The 27,595-nt window shown below is 42.5% G+C and overlaps 1 protein-coding gene across 1 annotated transcript in view; it reads right to left on the bottom strand.

Annotated features, from left to right (window-relative positions):
* PRRC2A (proline rich coiled-coil 2A) overlaps positions 1-27,595 on the bottom strand; it is a 3,202,076-nt gene that overhangs the window by 209,441 nt on the left and 2,965,040 nt on the right. The window contains exon 30 of the mRNA XM_044082142.1: positions 551-652. Coding sequence (XP_043938077.1) covers positions 551-652 — 102 coding nt within the window. The remainder of the gene's footprint in view (positions 1-550; positions 653-27,595) is intronic.

Below are 27,595 nucleotides of genomic sequence, written 5' to 3'. Positions count from 1 at the left end.
TAAGCCTAAGTATTTAAAAGATGAGGTTGTTTCTACTGGGGAACTACTGAGATTTGCACTATTCAGATTTTTAGGGTTTTTCTTTAGGTTCTGTGAGTTTCCAAATATTTTAGCTTACAGTTGTTTAGCCAAGAATTAAGGGGGGTGGAGATCAGACTGAATCTGGTTTCAATAGCTGAATGTGAGGGACGGGATTGAAAAATAACCACATCATCTACCTACAGCATGATAGAAAGGTTAGGGAGATTAGTGGGTAGTTTGTTAATAAAGATCAAAAACAGTGGGGTGGAGTATGGACCCCTGGAGCACTGCTCTTATAAGGGGTGCTGGAGATGATCGGGATGAGCTTATTCTTCAAACTGTAGTAAATGAACAAAATTAACCAACTGAGATCTAGTATGAAAATGAGCACAAAATGGCATCATCCAATGCCATTTATATGTTGTTCAATATTCTTATAGAAAGTAAATTAACTATCCTGTCTATAGCTTCTTGGTGTAACAAGGAACATATTTAGAATAAAAATCAGAAGGTTCATACACATTCTTACCTGTGCAGCCTGTGTTGGAGAGCTGAGAAAATTATTCTGGCCAGGTTGCTGCTGTGCCTGAATAGGGCAGAAATCAGAAGGCGGAGTTACTCCTTGGCGCATCTGTTCAGAGACAAAAGAAAATAAATCAAATAGTATAAATCATGCAGTACATTTACATTAAAAAAATATAAAAATAGATCTTCAACATAGTCTTTTTGCAACATGCAACACTAAACATAAACCACTGCTAAGCTCCAAGGATAAGATGGTCACAATCTAATTCCAGTGGTAAAAAAGTAATTGGGTAGGCATGTGTCATTATTAAAGGGCAAGAAAAGTGAAATACTGCAAAACAAGGGTAAAGTTCATACCATTACACCATCCCAAAATTATTACGGAGAGGGTATCTTAAGTTGAACTTGGGAAGAAGTCAGTCTAATCATATATATTTTACAGCTGAAGTATGTATGATGGCTTTTAGATGCTGCACAGGGCCAAGGTTGCCAGATTTCTAAATGGCCAGGTAGGGGATAAAAAAAAAAAAAATAAAATAAAATAAAGGTCTGATCTTTCATGTGGAAGTGCCTGCTGTTCCACATTAAACTAAAATGTCTCCGATTTGTGATTGGCCCATATGCTGGTATACAAGCCAATCAAAAATCACACAGCAGTGCCTCTTTGTTCAATACGGAACGGCCCACTGTTTCGCACTGAACAGAAGTGGGTCCACTTTGCGATTTATAATTGGCCTGTATGCCAGTATATGTGCCAATCAAAACTCACAAAGCGGAGGCTGTTTCACCAGGATTTGAACAGAAAGTGTGGGACTCTGGATTAGGCTGCTGATATCAGGACAGTCCTGCTCAAATAGGAATGTCTGACAACCCTGCACAGGGCGATCGATCTACTGTCAAGGCTGTGTAGTGGTTCGACAAATGGATATGAAAGCCCTACCCTGTACAAACAAAGCAGTGAAAAAGCTCAAAGGCTCAAAGAGCAGCATGTGATTAATTTTAAGACAGGATCCCGTGCAATGTCACCAGCACGTTCTAAAACATTTCATTAGTCTACATTTTCACAATATGATATTATGGACTTGCTCTTGTAATATTTTAACCATTTACGGTCTCTTGCCTATTGTTTATTGCAATTAAAACTCGTTGGCAAATAACAATGCATTTCAGCCTCCTCCAGTGGCATTACTTTGCAGAGAACAGTTGTGTCCCATTTACTATAACTGTAAATGTTTGAGTAAACCAATGTTGCAATAGTGATTCTTGGGTCTTCCTGCCACGCAGAAGCCTGTGACTAGCCTAATTTCCAGAGTCTTTGCATCATCCCTATCAGATGAACATACGACTGCAGTCTGGATGTCGGGGTATAACAGGAGTGCCTGTTGGCACTACCTACAGGTCTGATGCCTCAGGATAACACAACCTCCCCCAGTTGTCTGAATTAGAGTGAGAATGGGGAAAAAATCACAGGAGGCAGAGAGGGAATGTTGGACATAAGAGGACTGAGAGAACTGCTGTACCCCTTGCATCCAGCAAGAGGGAGGAAATGGTCAACAAATAGAGGGGTTAGAGGGTGGTTGTATGTACTGCAATACTGGGTGGTAGGTCAGCTATATGATTCTAGGAAATAAGACTTTGCAGAATGGCAGTAGCAAACCTTGCTTTAGCACTGAGGATATTGCCTAGCCTATAGTGTTTTGTAAAGGTATGCACGGAATTCCACTTGGCTGCCTCTATGATGGCCTGGGAAGGGACGCCTTTGAGGAAAGCAGTGGTAGTTGCCCCTTGCCTGGTGGAATGGGCTTTAATATGTCCAAGTAGATTTTTCCATGGTGAGAATAATAGAAATTAATGCAGTTGGATATCCATTTTGAAATGGGTTGTTAGTAGAAAGGTCTGCCCTGTTAACCCCTCTTTGAAAGCCACCAGTAACTGCTCTGCTCTACTGGGGGGGGGGGGGGTTGCACTGTCTAGGTAGTTCCTGATCTCTCTATGCAATTCCCATGGAATTAAGGACTTGCTCTGCCCTGTTCTGTGGATTTGTGGAGAATGACAGGTACCAAAGGCTTGTTTACAATAAGTTCTTATACCACCTTAGGCATAAAAGACGGTTTTGCTCTAAGGGTTACACTAGCTTTGTGAAAGATAGTGAAAAGCTCTTTACACATTAGGGCTTGTAGCTCTCAAACCCTCCTTGCTGATATGGGAGTTATAAGAAAAGTGGTCTTCCAGGTGAGAATCTTTAGAGAAGTGGTGGCAGTAGGTTCAAAAGGGGGGCAAGATGAGTTTCTCTAACAATTTAGATCCCAGGTAGGAACAGGGTTCCTTCTGGGTGGTCTCAAATGAATTGATTCTTTTTGGAAAAGCTTCATGTGGAGGTGTGAGAAGATAAGTGGAGTACTGCACAGGCAAGCTGATATGGCAGATGCATATACTTTAATGATGGCGTAGGAAAGTCCCCGTCTGTAAAGGTCCAACAGGTACTGCAAGAATGAGTTGATGTCTGCCGGAGAAAGGCTTGGGTTCTTGCTGTGACATCAGGTGGTAAATCTCTTCCATTTTACCAGGTATTACTTTTTGGTATTGAGTTTGCTTGGTTCTTTTAGAATGGAAAGCATGTCCCTGGCATAGGAGGCATTCCTCGAGGTTAAACCCCAATCCTCCAGGCTGATAACCTGAGTGCTGCTAGGTAAGGATAGAAAACTGATCCTTTCTTGGCTGAGTAGATCCATTTCCTACATTAGTGTACGGAATCTTCCCTTGCTGAAGTTCAAGAGAAGGGAGAACCACAATGGTGTTTCAGTCAGTAGGGGACCACTAGAATCATGCTGGGTTTATTCACCCTGACTTTTATCAACAGGTCTAGTAGGGGGACCACCCCCACTGTAGAATTAAGTCCAGAACACCTCTGCCCACAGCATTCATTGCTGGGGTCTAAAAGATCCCTGCTTAGAGAATCTGCCGGGGTATTGTTCTGACCCAGAATATAAGACGCTATGAGAGTTAGCCCCATTTCTTGAGCCAACATCCACATTTTTCTATTTCAGATCTGCAAGGTCCATGAGCTTAAGTTCTGCTGAAAAGCCTTTATGGCCAGGTAGACTGCTCATTCTGATTTATATGCAAATTTTCTCTGCTGCAGTGGCCAGATGCCCTGCACTTTCCTCAAACATTTTTTAGGAACCACTGAAGTTTTCTCATGTGTAACTTTGCAAGTGGGATCATGAGAATGCATGGTACCATGCACTCTAGAATCCTCGGGAATTTCCTTTCCGAGATATGTTGCTTTGGAAACAGGCTGGTCAGGCAGTCTATCAGGAAAGATATCTTGTCCTGGGGGAAGGAAGGCTTTCTGCTGAACCAAATCTATGAGAACGTCCAGAAAGAGGATCCTTGTTTGAGGAAGAGTTTGAGACTTTTTCATAGATTTGGGGGCCTTTCTAAGCCTAGCCAAGTCTTCCTGAAAGAATAATTTCCCGTATCCAAATAGGACACTGAAGGCCAGATATTTATAAGCTACCTCTGTCCATAAGGGACATGGGTGCTAGGCCTGGTGTAAATTTCCTATTTCCCATCCACTGGTGTAGACTGCTCTTAAACTGAGTAATACATGAACTCAGCTTCACATGCATGTGAAGCCTATTCCATAGAAGGGGGTGTATTAGGGACACATTTGTCTCTCCAGCATGTTCTGTTTAAGTTACAGACAAAACTCATGTCCCTAGACCTTTTAGTACATCTGGTACTGTTTAACTATGAATATACAGGGGAATCACAAGTGTGGGGTTTGGATGCCTTGTAAGCCAGGCATTGATTACCCCTCAGCAATCTATAGGGGACTACTGAGTAGAGGAAAAAGGCTTTAAGGCACTCTGCATAAGGCAAGTTTGTTACACCTTGTATTCTTTCTGTAAGGAACTTCTGAGATCTCTCCAATTGCTGCATATGCCTAGTTCGGTACATACCAAAGGGAGCATTTTGAAGATTTAAGGTGAGACTTACCTTCTGGAAGCAGGCTACACTGATCTGCAAGGAGTCTAGAGTTTCCGCTGCAAATTTTCCATGAATAAGAGTTCTCTAAATAGGGGTAAATATTAACTCCCAGAGGAGCTAGGCATTTTGTGAATACTCTGCAACCAGTGGAAAGCCAAATGGTAAAGCAATGAATCCAAAGTAAGAAACTTGTTTAGCTTTGAGAAGTCCAAGATAGGCCTCCAGGTGCCCTCCTTTCTTGCAACTAGAAACATCCTCGAGTAGAAGCCTTTTTCCTCCTGAACTGGAGGGACAGGCTGAGTGAATCCCTTTGTGAATTTGTTCCCCAAGGATGGGAAGTAAGAGGCTTTCCTGCTGTTTTGGTAGTTTTGAAATGCCCCAGGAGGGTGTGATTTCTCTGAACTGGATGTAGTCTCCCCCCTCCCTTTTTTTATGATGCTGAGAACCCAATGGTCCCTTGTTGATGGTTTTCTGTTAATTCAGGAAAAAGGAGTCTTCCAGACAGAGTTTTGGAGGGAAGAGTGGGTAGGCGTATGGCAGGCTGGGACTGAACATAGTCACAGTTAGTAACTGTGCTGGGTGGGCTCTTTGGAGCTCCTTGTACTGGTAGCCATCTCTTGGAATGTCTAGGTCTCTTGCTAGAGGAGGCCACCGCCTGTCTTGTCTAGGGGGAAAAGGCCAAGGTTTTGAGGAATAATTCCTACTGTATCTTGATGCCGATGATAAATAAAACAACTGTGAAGAAATTTTAACACCTTTAGTAAATTATCACTTAAGACACAAACATACAATATAAAAAGACAACAAACCATATTAACACATTCCCAGTTATATACATTACATACATTCTTTTGTAGAACAATCAGTCCAACATTACACAATTTGCTTACTTTCTACTTTCCCTCAAACCTCTCCTTCTCCAGATTATTCTGCATGTAATGTTCCCACAATTTCCTTCCTTGTATATAATTTGCTCCAACCCTTTTCTAGATATCCTATTTCCTGTTCTTTTATCTCTGTTCAGTACTTCAAATACAGTTTTTTTAGACTATGATTTCCATTTTCTATTAATTGCTGTTTTTAGTAGCCACCGGAATTAAGCTTAACAAGGCATATCTAGTTAACCCATTTGCTCATCCAATATTTCTGACAGAGTATTCTATATGATATTTTTGAAGTCTGCCAACTCATTACACTCCCAAAACATATGTTCCCAGTTACCTCTTTCTTTCCCATCACACCTCAAACATTTGTCATCTACCAAAGAAAAATTCTCTAAAATCTGGTTGGGGTATAAAAATACATAAGCAAACATTTCCAAGCAAAAATTCTAAATTGTCTAGACTTTCTTGCATACTTGGGAGTCATACATATGTCCTCCCATTGTTCCCCTGTAAATTGCTTAGACAATCTCTCTTGCCAATCTTTTCTAATCTCCTGATTCCTACAGTTGTGTAATATTTTATATGACATACTAATTATCTATTTTTAACAGCAGCTTCTGTTCTAGTTTTGACTAAAAACTCTCTGAGATCAGGTCTTTTACTTAGGATCCCCTATCCCTTTCTTTTTGCCTACACTCCGATAATCCTTGACAGGGAAGGCATTCTCTAGCCTGCAGCTGCAGTGTTTTCTTGGCCTCTTCCCATTCTATTACCTTTCCCTCTGTAGTTACTTGCTCTCAATACCTTGGTTCCTTTGCCAGTTTTCTCCAGTAAATTCCAGCCCCCTCTTGCCTATTCTGTACCTCTAACTGCAGTCACAACTATTGGCAAAATTCCTTCACAGGTTTTATTTGCTTTCCTTTTTTATCCAACTTCTCGAAAATCTGTTCAGCTGGAGATCCAAAAAGGAAGTCTTTGTTGGGACATCTAGTAGTTCAGCTCTGACCTGATCTGACAGGGGTTGCGTCCTGAGATATGCATGTCTACAGATGACAGAACCTATGGCAGGTGCTCACATGATGCACTTAAGGCAACATAGTCACAATTTAGGGAATGCCTGGAGACTTATGAAGCTTCTGCTGTTGTCTCCTGAATTTTCTTTAAGGTTTTACTGGCAATACAGTCCACCTTAGCTAGAATTTTGCCCTGGAGAGATTCAAGGTAATTTAGAATATGAAACTGACAATTCAAAAGTCTCAGTGCAAGGGTGGCAGAGGTATTTTTTTTTTTTTTTTTTACCAGATTTGTCCAGTAGTCTAGTTTACCTAACATTAGGTAAGGGATGACCGGTTGGTACCTGTGGTATATATTTTGTGGCCTCAAGTGTACACTACTGAGGGGTCAAGCCTTTCGATTTTTTAAAGGTGAGTGTGAGATTCAAGCATTCTGTAAAAACCTGTCTAGCTTCCTAGCAGAAGGTGATAAAGAATCAGGATGTAAAGCAATGTCTTCAAAGACATCATGCAGTACTACATGTACAGGAGGAACAGCCAGTGGTCTGGGAGAAGGCAAACTTAGCAGCTCCCTGCAATGGTTCTCCACCTGTGAGAACTGTGTGCTTCCCCAACTGAATGACTCCTTCATTCTATGAAGGGTATCCCTAAAGGAAAGGTCCTCATGGGGAGGCAGAAAAGAGTTAGAATCTGGGTAAGTTTGCAGAGATGAATGCCCAGAAAAGGACAACTCCTCCTCACCTTCTGAGTTAGAGGAATCTGCATCTTCATGAAAGGCCACATCGTTGCTTCTTTTGGATGGGGAGGATTCAGTAGCAGAAGTACAGGAGGGCTCACTGAATTTCATGAAAGGCATAAATTCCTGTGCTATATTTAGTATGTCTTGGGCTTCAGCCTCAGAAGAAGTGGATGGAGGGCAGGGACGAAGGAAAAGGAGTGGTTAGCTTCGGTTTTGGTATCTGTTTGACAGGGATGACCTGAAGTTGCTGCTGCCTGATCACTACTTTGGCTAAGGTTTCAGTAGTTTAAGTAGACAGGGAAGGGTGTCTCCCTCGAGACCCACAACTCGAATGCCGGAACTGAAGCCTGTAGAGTGACCTTAGACTTGACGGAAGTCTGTGTTGCGGTAACATTGGTAGGTAAAGCCAGAGACCCTGTTGGCCTCCCGATGAGTCTCACCAGAGGGTTTGGGCTTAGGAGACCGACAACAGACAAGGGGGCTACAATGGCTCCTCACCTAGGTCAGTCAGTTGACTTGGGGACTACAGCTGGAGACTTCTCAGAAATGCTACAGTCCTTGGCCTTTTTTTTTTTTTTTTTTTCATTTCTTCTGATAAACAGCAGAAGGTGGAGTTTGAAAAGCCTTGCGGTAGTAGTGGATTGTACCACCACCAGGGAAACCAAAAAGGACTCCATATGGGTGGCTAATACTTCGGGCTCTATGTTTGAGGGGTTTTACATGGAAGTTTGCAAAGTCAGTACAGCTGGAAATGTCATGCTAAGCGCCGAAGCAGAACAGACAAAACAAGTGAAAATCCTTATGCGGAATTTGCTTAACACACTTCAAGCAATTGGTGACTCTTTTAAACAATAAATTAATAAAGGAATTTCCCCAATGAGGTACGTATATGACTGGAAGGAGAATGCCCTCTGGAAAAAATGAGAAGACTGACAGACTGCGAACATTATGACCACATATGAGGTTCATCGAACTGTATGGCTAGAAAGAACTTAAGATGGCACCGGATGCCCTTCTTATACCCTGACATCCAGATGTGGATGTTTGTTGACTAGGGATGATGCAAAGAATCTGGAAATTGGGCCTGTAGTGGACTTCTTCCCTGCATGGCAGGAAGACCCAAGAATTAGTAGTGCAACACTGAGTACAAAGATCATCATTACAATTTATGACCTACACAGGCCAAATGCTACATCACATCTGAAGCTATATACAAATGAAATAAAGTACAGTTTTGTACCTACCATAAATGTAGATGTTCGAGGATCCACATTGCTGCAGTCCTAACTATTGGGTAGTCCGCTGTCCAGTCGGCCCGAATACCAAAGTATATGGCTGACGTCGGTCAGGGCGCATTAGACTGACGTCAGTACGTCAGGGTACTAATGCGCATGACCGACGTCATATCCTCAGTCTTTTCTTGCCCCAGATGTCAGAAGACCCTAAAAAGACAAGGCCAAAACCAAAAACTCCAAACATACCTGCACCAAAAATATGTACAACAAATACAAAATTACCAGAATATAACCTCACCTACACAACCACCCCTAAACACAGAGGGGAAGGAGGGAGGGTAAATTGGACTGCAGCAATGTGGATCCTCGAACATCTACATTTATGGTAGGTACAAAACTGTACTATGTTCTTCATTCCACATTGCTGCAGTCCTAACTATTGGGTAGAATCCCAAAGCAGAGGTAAGGGAGGCTGGCAAATCATAAGGAAGCAGGAGCTGACAACATGCCTTGCAAAATAGCTGTGGCAAAACCAGCCCTAGACTTAGAGTAGAGAGGAAGGTGATAATGCTTAGAGAAAGTATGCACTGAACTCCAAGTAGCTGCCTCCAAAATATCCTTAGTTGCCACCCCTTAGAAATGCTGTTGAAGTGGCAGTAGCCCTAGTGGAATGAGGCCTAATCCCAGCTGGAATCTCCTTGCCATGATGGGAATAACAAAATGCAATGCAAAACCCAATCCACCTAGAAATAGTTTGTTTTGACACAGGCTTGCCCTGCGAACTCAAAGCAAAAGAAACAAACAACTGCTGAGACTGCCTAAAATCCTTAGTCCTGCTTAAATAATAACGCAATTGCCTGTGTACATCTAAAGTGTGCAAAATCTTTTCCCCTTTATTTTGGGGGTCTGCATAAAAAGTAGGCAAATGAATAGTTTGGTTTAAAGCCACACTAGAAACCACCTTAGGCATAAAGGAAGGATTAGTACGTAATGATACCCTATCCTTATGAAAAATCAAAAAAGGCTCTACCGCCATAAGGGCCTGCAGTTCAGAAACCCTTCTTGCAGAAGTAATGGCCAACAAAAAAGCAGTCTTCCATGACAAGTATTTCAATTCAGCAGTAGCCGCAGGCTCAAAAGGTTGTAGAGTAAGTTTCTCCAACACAAAATTGAGGTCCCAAGCAGGAGTAGGAGCTCTACGTGGGGGTCTTATATTCTTTGCCCCTCTAAGAAATTGCTTGAACAAAGGATGCGAAAACAATGGTGGGTCACAATCATAGTGAGCTGAAATTGCTGCAGCATGAATCTTAATGGAAGAGAAAGACAAACCTTTGTCCAATAACTCAGTAAGATATTGAAGAGCCACACTCAAATTAGGCTCAGAAATCTCCAAATTGTTCGCTGCACTCCAAAATAAAAACCTCTTCCATTTTTCTGCGTACACTTTCCTTGTACTAGGTCTTCTGGCTTCCATAATCACATTTAAAACTTGTTGAGGAAGTTGAGACCTGCTGTGTTTTAAAACAGAATATGCCAGGCTGTTAGATGAAGAGAGTGAAGCTTGACATTGAGCAGGTGACCGTCCCTCTGAGACAACAGGTGTGGAATCAAAGGTAAAGGCCATGGAGGCTTCCTTACCAGACTCCTCAGTAATGGGTACCAGTGTTGCCGAGGCCAATCTGGAGCTATTAAAATCATCCTTGGCTTGTCTTGTCTAACCTTTAGGAGCACCTTTGGGAGAAGAGGCAGAGGTGGAAAGGCATACACATGAAGATTTTTCCAACTGAAAGACAGAGCATCCACTTTCCAAGCTGTGTGATGAAACCCCTTTGTGCAAAACTTTGGCAGCTGGTGGTTTAGTGGAGAAGCGAACAGATCTATGTCTGGAGTTCCCCATGACACTGTCAATTTTTGAAATACATGAAGATCCAGTTTCCACTCGTGGGGATCCATGATTTGTCTGCTTAACACATCTGCTAAGGAGTTCTGTGCTCCGGGCAGAAACCTTGCCTGAAGAGTTAGTTGCAAGCTGAGCGCAGTCTCCCATAAAATCATTGCTTGCCTGCACAACGGGTAAGAATGTGTTCCCCCTTGTTTGTTGATGTACCACATGACAGTTGTGTTGTCTGTTAGAATCAACACCTGCCCTGGAAGAAGTAACTCCTTGAAAGCCATTAATGCAAACTGGACTGCTAACATCTCTTTCATGTTGATATGTAGATGCTGTAGTCTGGCAGGCCACTTGTCTTGTATCCACTTTCCATTTAGATGAGCTCCCCAAGCAATGTCTGAGGCATCTGTCGTTAGAATCTGACTCGCCTCTGGCGGGTCACAGACAGTCCCTTGTTTAGGTGACATTCCTGAGCCCACCACAAAATTCCTTTTGAATGCAAGGTATTATTTGAATGACAGTGTCCAAATCCTGGCAGTGCTGTGTCCATACATTTTGAGATACCATTGCAGCTTCCTCATATGCAGTTTGGCATTGGGAAGCACCAGAATACAAGATGCCATGAACCCTAAGGCTTGAAGGACTGTCCTTGCAGTCAGCCCGGACTGAAGAGATAGGTGATGGAAGTAACTGGAAAGATTCTTTTGTTTGTCCGGGGTTAAAAAGGCCATCTGGGCTGCTGTATTCAGTCTCACACCCAGAAAGCACATGTCTTGAGAGGGTACTAGACTGGACTTTATTTCGTTCACAGAATACCCTAGGCATCTTAGCACTGCTATCACAAATTCCAAATGCTGTAAAGGTCTTCCTTTTCTTGAGCCAGAATCAGGCAGTCGTCCAAGTAAGGATAGATTTGAATTCCTTTTAACCTGAAGTAAGCTATCACTGGAGCCAGAACCTTTGTGAATACTCTGGGCAGTAGATAAGCCAAAGGGCAATGCAGAGAACTGATAATGAGAATTTCCAGCTCGAAACGCAGATACTTCCTGCAACTTAGTCTGATAGGCACATGAAGGTAAGCTTCCTTGAGATCTAAAGTTACCATCCAGTGATCTTTGCCCAGCAGAGGTAAAAGCTGTTGTAACGTCAACATTTTGAACTTGGGAATGTCCAGATAAGTGTTGAGGATAGATAAATCCAAAATTGGTCTCCACGTGTTCCCCTTCTTCGGTACTAGGAACAGGCGAGAATAAAATCCTAAGCCCCTTTCTGGCACAGGAACTGGCTGAATGGCCCCTATTTGGAGCAACAGAGAAATTTGCTTGTGAGCCTCTTTTCTTTGTAGAGGAGGAATGTCTGGCATGCCTTTGAAAGGAGGCAAGGTATGGAAATAAAACCTGTAACCGTGGTGAATGATATCCAAAACCCATCTGTCTTGGGTAATTAAATCCCAATTTTCTTTGAAAAGAGCCAGCCTTCCTCCCAAAGGTGCTGCCAGGCGAGAATGTACTGGCAGCTGAAAAGGTAGGTCATTGGGTCTGTTTACGAAAGGACTGACCCCTGCCCTCACCAGAAGACTGAGCAGGTGAACTCCCTGTTCTAGGCCTAAAGAACCTTGTGCTCTGCCCCTACCACGTCTAGACCTACCCCTAGACTGGGAATCATAAGCAGGATATGTCCATCCCTTAGTAGGCCAATTTCTACTAAACTTGGAGGCTGAACCTGCAAAAATCCTTAACAGTTTGCATAGACTTAGCCTTGTCCTCCATTTTCTTTAAAACTGCTTCCACAGGCGAACCAAACAACACATCAGACTGTAAAGGAGCATCCAAAATCCTTGTTTTAACATGCTCAGCTAAATTCTGATCCCTCAACCAGGCGTGCCTCTGAAGAACAGAACCAGTGGCAGCCACCCTCGAGGAGGCCTGCACAGCATCAAAACCACACTGCAAGGAATGTTTACCCACCTGTTCAGACACATGAACTAAATCCTGCAACTCTTTACACTCAATACCTTCTGCCAGAGCATCCACCTTAGATTTCAATTGTGAAAGGAGATAATTCTGATATTTTAACATGTGAAACTGACAATTCAACGCCCTCATGGCTAAAGTGGAAGAAGTATACACTTTCTTTCCCCATCTATCCAAAGCCCTTGCCTCTTTATCAGGAGGAACAGGATTTTTAACAACAGAGGCCTTCACACCTTTAGGCCCCTGAGAGACAGTTTCGGGTCTGCCCTAGGACTCTTAAAAGATACTTATGAGCTTCAGGCACCCTATAGTACCTATCCGGTTTAACTGGGGCAGGAGGCAAAGAATCAGGATTCAGGGAAGCCTCTGCAAAACATCTTCCACCACATTCAGAACAGGAGGTATAGCTAAAGGCCTATGCTGGGGTAAAACAAGAATTCCCTAAGCCTCTTCCTGGAATCAGAGAAATCTTGACCTTCCCATTTAAAATGCTCCCTCATGGAATGCAGAGTCTCTGAAAATGAAAAATCCTCAGGAGGAGAAGCTGAAGGAGTAGAATCATCCACATCAGAATCAGAATAAGGAGGATACTCCTGCAAGTCTTCAGCCGAAGACTCAGAAGCCTCGAACATTGCTCAAAACTCTCAAACTCAGGTTCCACCCTAGGCCTCTTATCAGGAGGGGGCATAGAACCTCTAATCATAGTAATCAAATCCTCTGCCATTTTAAGCATATGTTTCTTAGGCAAAGACCCCGAAGCACTAGGAGAAACCCCCACTGAAGCTAAACTTGGCCTGCCTCTCAAAGAAGCCTTGGAAACAGAAGTGGAGGCTCTAACCACCTTAGGAAGAGAGGGAAGAACAGCCACCTGAGAAGCCCCTTCAGCCTGGCCTACTTCCTGAGAGGACACATCCTGTAACAGTAAAGTCTCTCCCTGAGACTCCAAAGAAACTCCTGGCAGAACCTCCGGCTCCACTGAGCCTTCTAAAGAACCGACGTCCGGGACTGTCGGTTCTTCCACTCTAGGCTTTGCTGCTTTGTCCTTGCGCTTTTGGCGAAGCGGCGTCGGAGCATCCGGCGGCATTTTATAATTACAACGCTTCCCAAAACTAACCTGGCACAGTCTAACCTTCTCTTAATAGTGCGTTTGTTAAATCTAGCACAAGAGCGGCATCCAACAACATCGTGCTCAGGCCCTAAACAAGGTATACACAAAGTATGGTAATCCCTATGAGGTATCTGTTTCCCACAAGAAATACAGTTATTCACTTTTTCTGACATCCGGTTAAATACTGAGGCAAGAAAAAACCAAAATATTCCCCAACGGGGTACTTAGCCAACTTTGATTCGGTCTGAAACTCTGACTTCAGAAACTTTCAGAACGCCAACCTGCACTCGCAAAATTGCTTCTGCATCGGACCATGCGGCAAAAAAGACTGAGGATATGACGTCGGTCATGCGCATTAGTACCCTGACGTACTGACGTCAGTCTAATGCGCCCTGACCGGCGTCAGCCATATACTTTGGTATTCGGGCCGACTGGACAGCGGACTACCCAATAGTTAGGACTGCAGCAATGTGGAATGAAGAACATCTTGTATTAAGCAACAGAAGGCTAAAGCTGTCAGCTATTAATGGAGACACTGCAAGGAAAAGAGAAAGCCTACCTACAAGACTATCTTTAAAACAAGCACAAGTGCTTTTCTCAACTAGGAAGAGACATCCCTTAATTTTACAGGTAATGTGGCAACTAGGTGCATAGAGGATCATAATTATACTTTAATACTGTTTAGAAAAGGCAGGTAGTGGAAGGGGTACCCCTCCCTGAAAGGATGTTCAAGGAATGGAGTCTAAGTCAGGTAAGCTGAAAATTTAAAATAAATACCCAATATTAAAACCTGGTACTGTGTTTGCAGTCAAACCTGAGCACTGTAGTGCCACCTCTGTAGTCTACACTGTAGCAAGTAGCTTGCTACAGTTTAAAAGTAAAAAAAAAAATTCTAATACCTCAGTGCTGTAGTGCTCCATGTAGGGTATAAACTGTAGCAATTGCTTGCTACATAAGCATGTTGTTTTTCGGCTTTTCCCGGTTAGGGGTCGCCACAGCGGAACTCCGGTCCGCTAATGATTGGCAGTAGATTTTTTTTTACAAGCTGGCTTGCCGGGCCTAATGCACAACCTTCAATGAAGGAATGCCCATTCACGCATGTCACCACACAGAAGACACTCTAACTGAAAATCGAATGGGCAATGTCTAACTGTGAGGCGACAATGCTACCGCAGCACCACCACCGCAATATGCTTGCTACATAAGCATAATGTTTGTGAAATACTACGCAATATTTCAGCAAATAATAAATGAACAGCACTACCTAGGATATCTGGTGCCAGGGACAAAATACCCAATTTGTGCCTCTTCCCACAAACCCCATTCCAGCCCAACTTCATATTCCACAACCAGCCAGATTCCCCCATGAAATACACAAGTAATGACCGGTCACCCACCAGTACAACTGTTCCACAGAAATGTATTTACAGCTTATAGGTCTCTCAATAATTGCATCTGCATGACAATGTAACTAAAATGTTTTTACGTTAGGATTCCAAGAAAACTTAAGAAAAATATTCGTAAAGAAATGAGACTCAGCAAATTGCATTAAAGCCTAAAAGCAACTTTTAACACACAACTCTTTACTCCTATCCGGAATTCATGACCACAACAGGACAAAATAATGAAAAGATCTGTGCAAGTTATTACAAACCTCATATCATCCAAAAGAAAAAAGTATCCTTGCCCAAAGTAGTAATCTAAAATCACTCCAACCACAGGAGAGTACAGCAATGATGAGTAAACAGATACTTGCACAATAAACCGTCGTGGCACCTTGAACACAAGTCATATTACTAAATGTAATCAAGTAAACATGAGTAAAACACTAAAGCACTCAAAAATAATACCACCAATGGGAATGAACAGTTTGCTTTTTGTAGACACCACAAGAATGCAAAAAGTACAGTTGTGTAAAATCTTACCATGGCAGTAAATGTCCTTCTCTTCACGGTTGCCAATATTCTTTACATAAGGGATCTTCTGACAAGGATAGCCCAAAGTCTGGCTAGTATACCAAAGCTTTTGGAATTTATAGACCTTGTACGTCACACATCTGCTCTCTGCGCAACGCGTAGGGCATAAAGATGACGTACGGACATACATACCTTAGAATGAAAAACCACAGGAGGAACATAATGTCTCTAGGGACTAGGAGGATCATGTGCATCCAAGAAAAAGAAAAAGAAAAGAATCTCTGTCCAGGAAGGCATGAGGATTAGGGCAGAGCAGAAGGGGGAGGAGAGATGGAGCAAATGGTGCAACACTGAACAGGACATCTACTGCTATTGTAAGAGTTTATATAACTGCATTATACCCTTCTGTTTCATTGCTGCAGCATTCTTTACATAAGGTTGACTACCAAAGCTCAAGAGGAAACTTGGGAGGAGGAAGGCACAGAAGACCCCGCTAGAAAACCCATGCAGGATAGCTCTGGCAAAGCCAGCTTTCACACTGGAAACAACATCCAATTTGCAATATTTAGTGAAGGTACTGACAAAAGTCCAAGTAGCAGCCTCAGTGGTACAACTGGTATTCAATCCTTTGAAAAAAAAAAACCACTAGAGCAAGTAACAGCTTTGGAAGAATGAGCCTTTAGAGAGGCAGAAAGACATTTACCATGCAAGGACTAACAAAAAGAAATGGCCTTAGAGATCCAGAAAGATATAGTTCATTTAGAAAGTGCTGAACCCAAAGACCTGGGATGACAGGAAACAAAGCTACTCAGATTTGCCAACGGCTGTAGTCTTATCCAAATAATATCTGAGCTATGTAAATCCAAGGTATGAAGAAACTCCTCACTAGCAGACTGGGAGAAGGAAGAAAGGAGGGTAAATCAATAAACTGATTAAGATACAACTCATTGACCATCTTGAGCATAAAAGAAGTATTAGTATGAAGAGACAGCCTATCCCTGTGAAAAACCTGGTAAAGGATGGACATCCATAAGAGTATCTGGAGTTCAGATACTTTCTTAGCTGAAGTAAGGGCTAAAAGAAGAACAGTATTCTAAGTACAATGTTGCAAGGAAACTGAAGCTGCAGGCTCAGAAGGAGCCTGAGTAAATTTCTCAAGAACAAAACTGAGGTCCCAGGAAGGTGGAATATGCTTCCTGGAAGGCCAGATATGAAGGAAGCCTTTAATAAATTGTTTGACCTCAAACCTAGACACAGCAGGAGTCAAGGGCAGGCAAGCAGAAATAGCAGAGAGGTAAGCTTTAACTAAAGTTTAGGGTAAATCAATAAACTGATTAAACTAAACTTTAACCCCTCCTGTTCGGTATATACTTCTCAGAGGTACAGGCAAGCACAGGAGGACTTTGGCTGACCAAGTTCGCAGATGACTGCAAACTAGGGGCCATAACTGATTCCCCAGCTGATACAGACACCCTCCAGAAGGGTCTCACTGAGACGGACACCTGGTGTCAAAATCATGGCCTCAAGCTGAATGCCAAAAAGTGCATAGTAACTCCCTTTGGAAGAAAACAAAGTACCAGCGAACTACCACATAGGTGTTAGTCCCCTAAATACAGAAAAAGTAATAAGGAATCTGGGGACCCAAGTAGATAGCAATCTCTCCTTTGATAATCATATTGCCAAGGTGGTTAGAAAATCCTTCAACGTGGCCCACCTAATCTCAAAAGGGTTCACATCCAGAACAAAGGAGGTTATTGTGCCTCTCTACTCATCATTTATTAGACCCATTATAGAATACAATGCCCCATTTGGGATGTACCTTACAAGAAAACACCAGTCCTCGCTCGTACGACTTGCTTGGCCAACCAAACTTGAAGCAAACACAAAAAAAAAACACAAAAAAAGGCCAGCAAATTTCAATTTTGAAAGTAAGGACATTAAGAATAAATTTCAGGTGGAAGGTTGTGGCATGGCATATTTTTATTGCCTGCCTAAAATTCATAAAAATCTACCTAAACCTTCTGGACGCCCTATTGTGTCAGGACGTAAATATTTTTTACGTAATTTGGGAATATTTCTACATAATTACTTGCTACAATATGTTAAAAAATTGCCTTCTTTTTTAACTGACGTGTTTGATTTTTTGAATAAAATTGGTGACATCAAATGGAATAAAAATATGTATTGGTTAACTATCGACGTTAAAAGCCTATATACGAATATTAGTCACGAGTTTGGTATTGAAGCATTGAGATTTTTTTTGGGTCATTCCCCTGTTACAGAATTTATTATTGATTTGGTATATTTTTCTTTAACTAATAATTATTTTGAGTTCAATCATACTTTATATCATCAGAAGCGAGGTACAGCCATGGGGGCTTCTTTTGCCCCCATGTATGCCAATTTAGCGATGGGGCTTTTTGAGCTGGAATATGTATATAAACATAGTTTTTTTCAGAATCATGTTATTAGATATTATAGATATGTTGATGATTTAATTTTTTTGGTGGAAGGGGAACAGTTTTTGGCCCATCAATTCATTTTAGAGCTCAAATCCAATAGATTTTCTTTGGACTTTGATGGTCTAATTATGGATACTCGACTACCTTTTCTTGACGTGATCCTTGACATTTCCAGCGGTCACAAATTGGTAACATCAGTAAATAGGAAATTTGAAGGTTTAGTACAATATGTACATGGCTCTAGTGGACATGCTCCTCATACTATCCATTCCTTACCATATGGTGAAATGTTACGGGTTTCTAGACTGTGTAATAATGTAGTAGAGTTTAATAGAGAGGTTGATTTGTTGTTTAATTCTTTCTCTATGAGAGGGTATAGTATGACTATTTTAGAGGAAAGTTTTAAGAAATTATGTGGACATTCTAAGACACATAAGAAAAATACTATATATGATAAGAATATTAATTTTTATAAAGGTCAAAGTAAACAAAGACAGCAGGAGGCCATGTACTTTGTCACTACCAATGGGTGTTTTACATCTTAATTTATTAAAATTATTTTATTATTTTGGAATTATTTTAGTACCTTGTGTAATGTTAGACCTTGGCTAAATGTTAATTTGAAATTTTCATATCGGAGGGGAAGAAACATTAATGATTTTTTAGTTAAAAGTAAGTTCAATTTCCCCAATGAAACAATGATATGCAATGTCAATAGTAAAGGGACCCATCAATGTGGCAAGTGTAAGGCATGTAGTTTTGTGGTCTCTATTTTTGACCGCATTAATAATATTCCCTTTAGAGTAAACAATTTTTTTCATTGCAACTCTGAGAGGGTCATTTATGCTTTAATGTGTCCCTGTCATAAGTTCTATATAGGAGAAACCAAGAGAGCCTTTAAGGTAAGGCTCTTGGAACATGTCAGGGACATAATTAATAATAAAATTGAAAGTCCTGTTGCTAGACATTTTTTTGAAATGCATAAAAGTGACTATATGACATTACAGGCAACAATTTTGGAACAACTACCTGATAATAAGTATGAACAGTTGAATATTAAACAAATGTTGTTGTATAAAGAGACTATTTATATTTTAAAATTTAAGACTTTGTTTCCAAATGGACTGAATGAGGATTTTAATTGGAAAATGCTGCTAGTTTAAGTTTTAATTATGTAATTGTTTAATTGTTCTAATTAAGTTAATGTGTATATAAGTATTGTGCCTTTTACTCTATCTGTACTCCTTGAAGGCTGAGGCCGAGACGTCAGAGAGACAGAGATTTCACATTAAATTGTGTTTGGTGAATCCAGCTGTTGTTTGTTTCTAACTTACTTTGGTGCTTCTGTTGCTTTTACTACAGAAGGATCAGCAGAAAGACATTTGTACAAAATGTACAATCCTCAGGCACCTTGTAAAATCTGGCAGATTTCTTAGAAGCTGGAGGCTGAGAATCAGGAGCATCAGAGGGTGCTGAAAAGGTATCTAAGAGGGCAGCCAATATGGGAGGAATAGCAGAGGGAGTGGGAAACTCCATCTGGAGGAGTTCACAACAGCTCTTTTGAATATTAGAAACCTAAGACAAGTCCCATTTGAGATATTCCATCATGCAAGAACTAGTGTCCCCAGGGAGAATCTGGAGTAATAGAATCCTCTTCCTCAGACCCATAATCAAAAGGAGAAGGGATTTGAGAAGAATACGCCAAAGACTCTTCCCCAGAAACCAAATCCTCTTCAGAGGACTCCTGCTCTCTGGGCTTCTTAAAAGTAGATAATGACCAGGGAAGAGGAGGCACAGTGACTCCTTGAAGAGCCTTCAAGACCATTAAAACATAAAATCCTGCCATTCATATTAGGGATCTTTAACAGCAGGGGGAAAATGCTTTTTATTTTTCCTTTTTAGGTACATCAATCAGCTTGAAAAACCCTAGGAGGTTTGGACCCTTGCCAACACTGAACCAAAGTAGTAGGAATCTCCTCCCGAATTAGAATATGTGGTAACCCACTCGGATCCCTCAGATATAATCAGCAATGTTCCCCCTCAACGTCTGGAGCAGTTACTTGTAAAGCCCTCTGGGAACATGCAAGACGTCAGGATCTATGCAGGCCTTCGACAGGGTCACAGCAGAGGAATCCTAAGCATCAACTGAATGATTCTCTGGGTTTTTGCCAGCCTCAAGAGATATGTCCGGGGGTGGGAGAACAGCCACATCAGACCTGAGTTTTTTGGCCTTTTTCTTGGCAAGCATCTGACCTTCGGGAATGGAAGACACTGTCATAAGCACCATGCGCCAACAATTTTAGACAATGGTTCTCTAGGTAAATAGATAAGGAGAAGAGATGAGTTTGTAGGGTCTTACACACAAATGCTCTGTAGACAGAACACTGTGCATGGTTGTGAGAATCACCAAAACAGGAGAGAGACTGCTTGTGATGGTCTTTATGGGCAATCTGCCTCTCACACAGAGTTTCCCTTTCTAGATGACATGTAAACACACCAAAATAAAAACAGAGAGAAAAAGAAACTCCAGTGGGGGCACTTATCTGAAACATGGCTCGGTAAAGTACAGTTTTGTACCTACCATAAATGTAGATGTCCGAACTGGATAGCATCTGCAGTCATAACAACTGGGTTGTCCTGTCGTCAGGCAGCCCTTCGGTCGGCCGGATTCCAAAGTCCGGGTCCGGCCGCTGATGTCGCACTTCACCCGACGTCATCTCTGCTGGTCTTCGGGTATAAAGGCATCAGCCGATGCCATTTTTCTCAGTGTTTCTTGCCCCAGATGCCAGTTGCCCTCTTGGAAGGCTAAATTTTGGGTAAATGCCAATGTTTCCAAAAAGACAGAAGGCAAACACAAAAAATAAGTATGTATGTACATATATACAAACAAATACACCATAAGAGACTCCCCAGGACCAGCTAGCTATTAGGAGGGTAAATACCCTAGGAGTACCACAGAGGGGAAGGAGGGAGGGTAATCCTGACTGCAGATGCTATCCAGTTCGGACATCTACATTTATGGTAGGTACAAAACTGTACTATGTCCTTCATGGATGCATCTGCAGTCATAACAACTGGGTAGAATACCATAGCCAACTAGGGGAGGAGGAAGAATAGATTATGGTGTGGTTAGGATCCCTTGCAGTACAGCAGTGGCAAACCCTGCTCGGGATCTGGAATACAGAGGTAAATTATAATGCTTGGCAAATGTATGCACGGAGGTCCAAGTAGCCGCCTCAATAATGTCCTTGGTTGCCACTCCTCGTAAGAAGGCTGTGGTAGTGGCTGTTGCCCTTGTAGAATGAGGCCTTATGTTCTGTGGAATTGGTTTTCCATGGAAGGAGTAACAGAATCGTATGCAATTTCCTATCCATTTGGAGATTGTCTGTTTGGAAATAGCTTTTCCTTCCCTTCCTGTTGCATAGGCTACAAAAGCTGGTCAGTTTTCTGTTACTTTTGTTCTGTCCAGGTAGTAGCGTAGCTGTCTATGTACATCCAAGGTATGCAGCAGTCTTTCCCCTCTGTTTTGTGGGTTGGGGAAGAAGGTAGGTAGGTGGATTGCCTGGTTTAAAGACACTCTGGATACCACCTTAGGCATAAATGTAGGATTAGTCCTCATGGACACTCTATCTTGGTGGAAGATTAGGAAGGGTTGTACTGCCATTAGGGCCTGAAGTTCAGAAACCCTCCTTGCTGAGGTTATTGCCAGTAGGAAAGCAGTTTTCCATGATAGATGCTGTAGGTCTGCTGTTGCTGCTGGTTCAAAAGGCGCGAGTGTCAACTTTTCTAGCACAAAGTTCAAATCCCAAGCTGGCAATGGTGGTTTCCTAGGAGGTTTTACATTCTTGATCCCTCTGAGGAACTGCCTGAGTAGAGGATGTGAAAAGACAGGTGGATCAAAGCTGTATTCTGCTGAAATGGCTGATGCGTGTATCTTGATGGAGGAATAGGACAGGCCTGTATGTAGAAGCTCTGCCAAATACTCTAGAATGTTAGCAATATCTATATTCGACACATCTTTTCCTCTTTCAGCACTCCAAATGACAAACCTTTTTCATTTTCCTGCATAGTTCCTTCTTGTTGAAGGTCTGCGGGCTTCAAGGATAATGTCTTTAACCCTTTGGGAAAGTTCTGGATTAGTTGCTGCTATGTGATGTTCCATGCAGTTAGTTGCAACGTTTTTAGGTTTGGATGCATGATGCTGTAGTTGTTCTGAGTTAACATCAAAGGCATCAGGGGTATTGACCACATTGTGTCCCGAGACATGCTCCTCAGCAATGGGTACCAGTGTTGTCTTGGCCAGTTCGGAGCTATCAGGATTATCCTTGGGCGTTCCTCCTTGATTTTTAGTAATACCTTGTGTATCAAGGGAAGAGGTGGGAATGCATATGCTGTCAGACCTTTCCAGCTGAAGGAGAGCGAATCCACTTTCCATGCAAGTGGGTGGAATGTCCTTGTGCAAAATTTTTTGAGCTGGTGATTGAGAGGGGAAGCGAATAGATCTATCTGTGGCATTCCCCATTTCTTTGAGATGGTCTTGAAGATGTCCGGGTGTAGCATCCATTCGTGAGCATCCGAGGTGGTTCTGCTTAACATGTCTGCTAGAGTATTCTCCTTTCCCGGTACAAATATTGCCTGTAACTGGATGTTGTAGCCGAGTGCCACGTTCCAAAGGTCCAAAGTCATTCTGCATAGGGGGTATGAATGAGTGCCTCCCTGTTTGTTGATGTACCACATGACTGTGGTGTTGTCTGTCCTTATCATCAAATGGCCTTCTTTGAGAAATGGTCTGAATTTTTGGATTGCCAGTTTTACTGCCAGCATTTCTTTTAGGTTGATGTGCAGGTGAAGCTGGTCCTGCGTCCACAATCCTTGTACGCATTTGTCCAGCATGTGAGCCCCCCATCCTAGGTTTGAGGCGTCTGTTGTGATGGTTTGGCTTGCTTGATAGTTGTGAAAGGGTAGGCCTGGGTTTGACTGGCATGTTTGAGCCCACCATAGGAACTCCTGCTTTAGGCATGGGATTAGTGGAATTTCTGCTTCTAGGCTGTGCCTGTGTTGGGACCATAAATTCTTTAGGTACCACTGTAGTTTTCTCATATGTAGTCTGGTATGTGGAACCAAGATTATGCATGATGCCATGAAGCCCAAGGCCTGCAGAACTTTTCTTGCTGTTAGCTTGTTCTGTCTTGTTAGTGCCAAGAAGTAAAGAGGGAGTTCTTTTGTTTTTCTGCAGTTAGGAATGCCATTTGTTTTACTGTGTCCAATTCAGCCCAAGAATGTCCTTGTTTGGGATGGTATCAGCCTTGACTTTTGTAAATTGACTGTGTATCCCAGTGCTTGTAGCAAGTAAATGACCCTTTGTAAATCTGTTGTCAGCTTGCTTTTGTTGTCCCTTGTAGCAGGCAGTCGTCCAGGTATGGATAAATTTGGATTCCCTGTAGTCTGCAGTGGGCGATTACTGATGCCAGGCATTTTGTGAATACTCTGGGCAGTAGATAAGCCAAAGGGCAATGCTGAGAATTGATAGTGCTCTGATCCTGCAAGAAATCTGAGGTATCTTCTGCAAATTGGTCGAATGGGGACGTGCAGGTATGCCTCCTTGAGATCTAGAGTTACCAGCCAACACTCCTTGCCCAGCATGGGAAGAAGTTGCTGTAGGGTCAGCATTTTGAATTTTGGGACAATGATGTATGTATTTAAGGTGGACAGGTCGAGAATAGGTCTCCAACTTTTTCCTTTCTTGGAACTAGGAATAGTCTGGAGTAGAATCCTTTGCCTTGTTCTGTTATTGGTACTCTTTCCACAGCTCTCATCTTTGTTAATTGCATTATCTGCTGTAGAGCTTCTGATTTTTGATTTGGAGGCAGGTTTGGCATTCCTCTTTTGACTGGTAAAGTGTGGAAGTGGAACCGTAACCTTGGTCTATGGTTTGCAAAATCCACTTGTCTTTTGTGATATAGTGCCAGTTCTTGAAAATAAGGTTAATTTTCCGCCTAATGGTGCTGCTATTTGTTCCCTGGTAGGCGGAGTTAGAATCAAGTCACTGTGATTGTGCTGTTGTAGTGGTAGTGGCTGTGTCTGTGCCCCTGTTATTACCTTGCCACTGTCGTCCTCTGTAGGCACCCCTCTGGATTGATTTCTGCCTCTGGAACGTCTATTCCTGCCCCTTTGGGATCTTGTGGAGTCAGGAAAGGACCAATTTTTGGCAGGCCAGTTCCTGCTAAACCTTGGGGCTGAACCTGCAAGAAATCTTTAACCGTTTGTACAGATTTTGCCTTTTCTTCCATTTTCTTCATTACCTGCTGGGCAGGTGTACCAAACAAACTGGCCTTATCCATAGGAGCATCTAATAACTTAGCTTTAACATGATCCGGTAAGACCTGTTCCTTCAACCATGCATGTCTTCTTATCACTGCGCCAGTCATGGCTGATCTAAATGAAGCCTCCAGTGCATCATAGCCACATTTTAAGGAATGGTTACTAACCTGTTGTATGTTATTTACCATTTCTAATACATATTTCTTATCTATAGAATCATCAGAGGATAGCTTTTTAGTTAACTGATCAAGCATAAACTCTTGGTATTGTATCATGTGAAACTGACAGTTTAAGGCTCTAGCTGAGAGAGTAGCTGAGGTGTAGACTTTTTTGCCCCATCTGTCTAAAGACCTGGCTTCCCTTTCAGAAGGAATAGGGTTTTTTGCTGTGGTCGAGGCTACTGCCTTAGGCCCCTGGGATATAGTTTCAGGGTCTGCAAGTGGGGCCTTGTATAGGTGATGATGAGTGTCTGGCACCCTGTAAAATCTATCTGGTTTGGCAGGGGCTGGAGGCAAGGAATCTGGTGCAGTGCAGACATCATTAAATGCATCGTCCACAACAGAGAGGACAGGAGGTATAGCTAAGGGCCTGTGTTGTGGAAGGTGTAGAAAAGTCCTAAGTCTTTTTCTGGAATCTGAGAAATCCTGTTCCTGCCATTGGAATTGTTCTCGCATGGCATGTAAGGTTTCCCCAAAGGAGAATTCTTCTAGTGGAGAAGCAGCTGGAATGGATTCTTCAGCATCTGAGTCTTCATAATTGGAGAAAGGAGCCTCTGGCTGGTCTGTAATATCTGAGTCATCCGCAGAATCATCAGAGGACACAGGCTCGGGGGGCTCTGCTCTAGGTCTCTTTTCTGGGGGCTGAGAGGCCCTGTCTGGGTGAGATTGAGATCCCCTAATTAAGGATATTAAATCTTCTGCCAGAGTAAGCATTTGTGAACTAGAAGTGGGCCTGGTTGAGGGGGGTTTAACAGGCACTGATTTAGTAGATTTGGCTGCTTTAGCCCTGGCAAAGGCCTTAATAGACATGGCTGCAGGAGGCCTAGCAGCACCACGTGCTGGGGTAGAGACATCCAAAGGGATGGTGTCTGATAAGTCACTAGTAACCACTGTTGTAGGTAAAATTTCTGAGGTCGATTCAAGTAAGGTAGCAGGAACCTCAGTAGCAGTCATTGATTCAGCTGTACTTTGATCAGTTTTCTCGGTTTCGGCCGAAACCGAGACACTCGCGGTTTGCTTAACCATGGTTTCGGCCGAAACCGCGGACCGCGAGTGTCAGTCTTTTTCTTTGCGTTTTTTAACAATTTGGGTAGTCGGAGGATCCGACGGCATAATGTACGCAAAGTCTGAGCCGAAAAACTGTTCAGCAAACTCCGACCGACGCCTAAGCGTTCGTCGGTTGAATGAAGCACAGGCCGAACAGGCTGCTACGTCGTGGTCTGGGCCTAAACAAGGCAAACAGTAAGAGTGGAAATCTTTATGAGGTATTTGTTTCCCACAAGTTAAACAGTTATTGACTTTTTCTGACATCGGCTGAGGCAAGAAAGAGTCCCCAACGGGGTACTTAGCTTTAGAAGTCTTCGAAGTAGTATTCGGTAGTAGTAATCTCTGGATCTGACCGACCGGCACTTGCGAACAGCTTTTGCTTCGGGCGCCACGCGGCAAGAAAGACTGAGGAAAATGGCGTCGGCTGATGCCTTTATACCCGAAGACCAGCAGAGATGACGTCGGGTGAAGTGCGACATCAGCCGAAGCCGGACCCGGACTTTGGAATCCGGCCGACCGAAGGGCTGCCTGACGACAGGACAACCCAGTTGTTATGACTGCAGATGCATCCATGAAGGACATCCAGCACAGAAGGAGCTTTGAGACAGAAGTTCAATGATGGCGTTTGGACTGGCAGCAAAGAAGTTCTGAGGTATGTACATCCATACATCACCTTTATGCTCTATGCCTTGTGTGGGGAGCAAATGTGCGACATACAATGTCTATACATTCCAAAGGCTTTGGAATACTGGCAAGACATTGGGTTATCCTTGGCAGGAGATCCCTTATGTGAATGATACTGCAACAGTGATACGGGAATGACATAAGACACCACTGAAAAGCAAGAAACACTATGAAGTAAAGGAAAAAGGTAACCAGATAATAAAAGCCAGTGTACCAGTGTACAGTGAAACATTAAAAAAGAGCAGAATAAGTTAATAAAAACGCAGCAGCTGAACATAGTTTCACTCTGAAGTTATAGACGGTTTAATAGGGCAACATAAGTATACTTATACTAAATTATACATTATAAACTATTACTTCAGGAAAAAACAAAATGCAAAAAAATGTAAATTACATAACAGCAATAAATAAAATAAGGTTGATTACAGGTATTGCTTGGGTTAATCACAACAGCAATATTTAACACTTCAGACTTTACCTTCATGTTAAACTGTTAGGGTAATCAGAAAAAAAAAAGCACAAGGCCACCACACTCTACATAGAGAGTCAGACTTTCTGGAAGAGAAAATGGGCCAGGGTGTGAGGATGGTTAACAATGTCTCTTGAATAGTCAGACTTGTTGGACTGTCCTTGGTTTTGGAGGTTTGAGACTTCTTTTTGGAACCTCCTTGCCATTTCTTTTTAAATGTCTGTTTACCTGAATTCTGTTGAAGCTGTTTATTTTGTCCCCCCCCCAAAAAAAAAATTAGCTGAAAAGAAAGGAAATTCCTTGGACAATTTGAAAAAGGAGATGTCCTTACATTCACTGGTGCAGTATTCTTAACCATATGGGGATTTTTGCCATGGAAGCCTGACATCTGGCTAGTCTTCCAAAGACGTCTGAATTAAAAAAGGTATTCCGAACATCACTATACACACCCTGCATAACATAGGGCAAAAAGGTGACATTCAGGCTTACCAAAAACATAACTACTTTGCCACCAGTCTGAACGTATCTTTTACATCTGTTTACCTGCGTCTGTTTTCTGCCAGTTGAACACATTTTCGTTCTCCAGGGACTTCCTAATCCTGTTTGTTGTTTTTGCAAGATAAGTACCTCATTTGGGATTTTGTTTTTTCGTTGTGTGTGTTCCTTGAGGTGAATGTCACTCATGAAGGGTAAATCCCAGTGTGCGAGACCGATTACCCACACAGATCGCCACGATAAGGGTCTTTTTTGCTTAGGTGCTTCTCATGACCATACATCATCTTCTGAAAACCCTTCGCAGTAGACTTTCTTCCCTTACCTTGTAATTTGAGAACCAGTGTCTTAGGCTACTCGCTAAAGATGCTATGAAATGAATTTCCCACCCCATGGGTCAGCAGTTAGGGAAGAAGGTAAAAAAAGGATCGGACTGAATCTTCCACCATCCAGCCTCTGCCAGGCGTTTCTCCTGAGGTCATTACGAACCCGGCGGCTCGCCCAGTTGTGTTGTCGAATTTCTCTCCCGTGGCCATGTTAGGGGCTGGTGAGGATCTGGCTGGCAGCACGTCCAAAGAGGCTTTGCAGGTATCTATGCTCAGAG

Source organism: Protopterus annectens, chromosome 9.part0, assembly GCF_019279795.1.
Source record: "Protopterus annectens isolate FY-2018-M chromosome 9.part0, PAN1.0, whole genome shotgun sequence".
NCBI lineage: Eukaryota > Metazoa > Chordata > Ceratodontiformes > Protopteridae > Protopterus > Protopterus annectens.
This window is presented reverse-complemented; position numbering and strand designations above follow the sequence as displayed.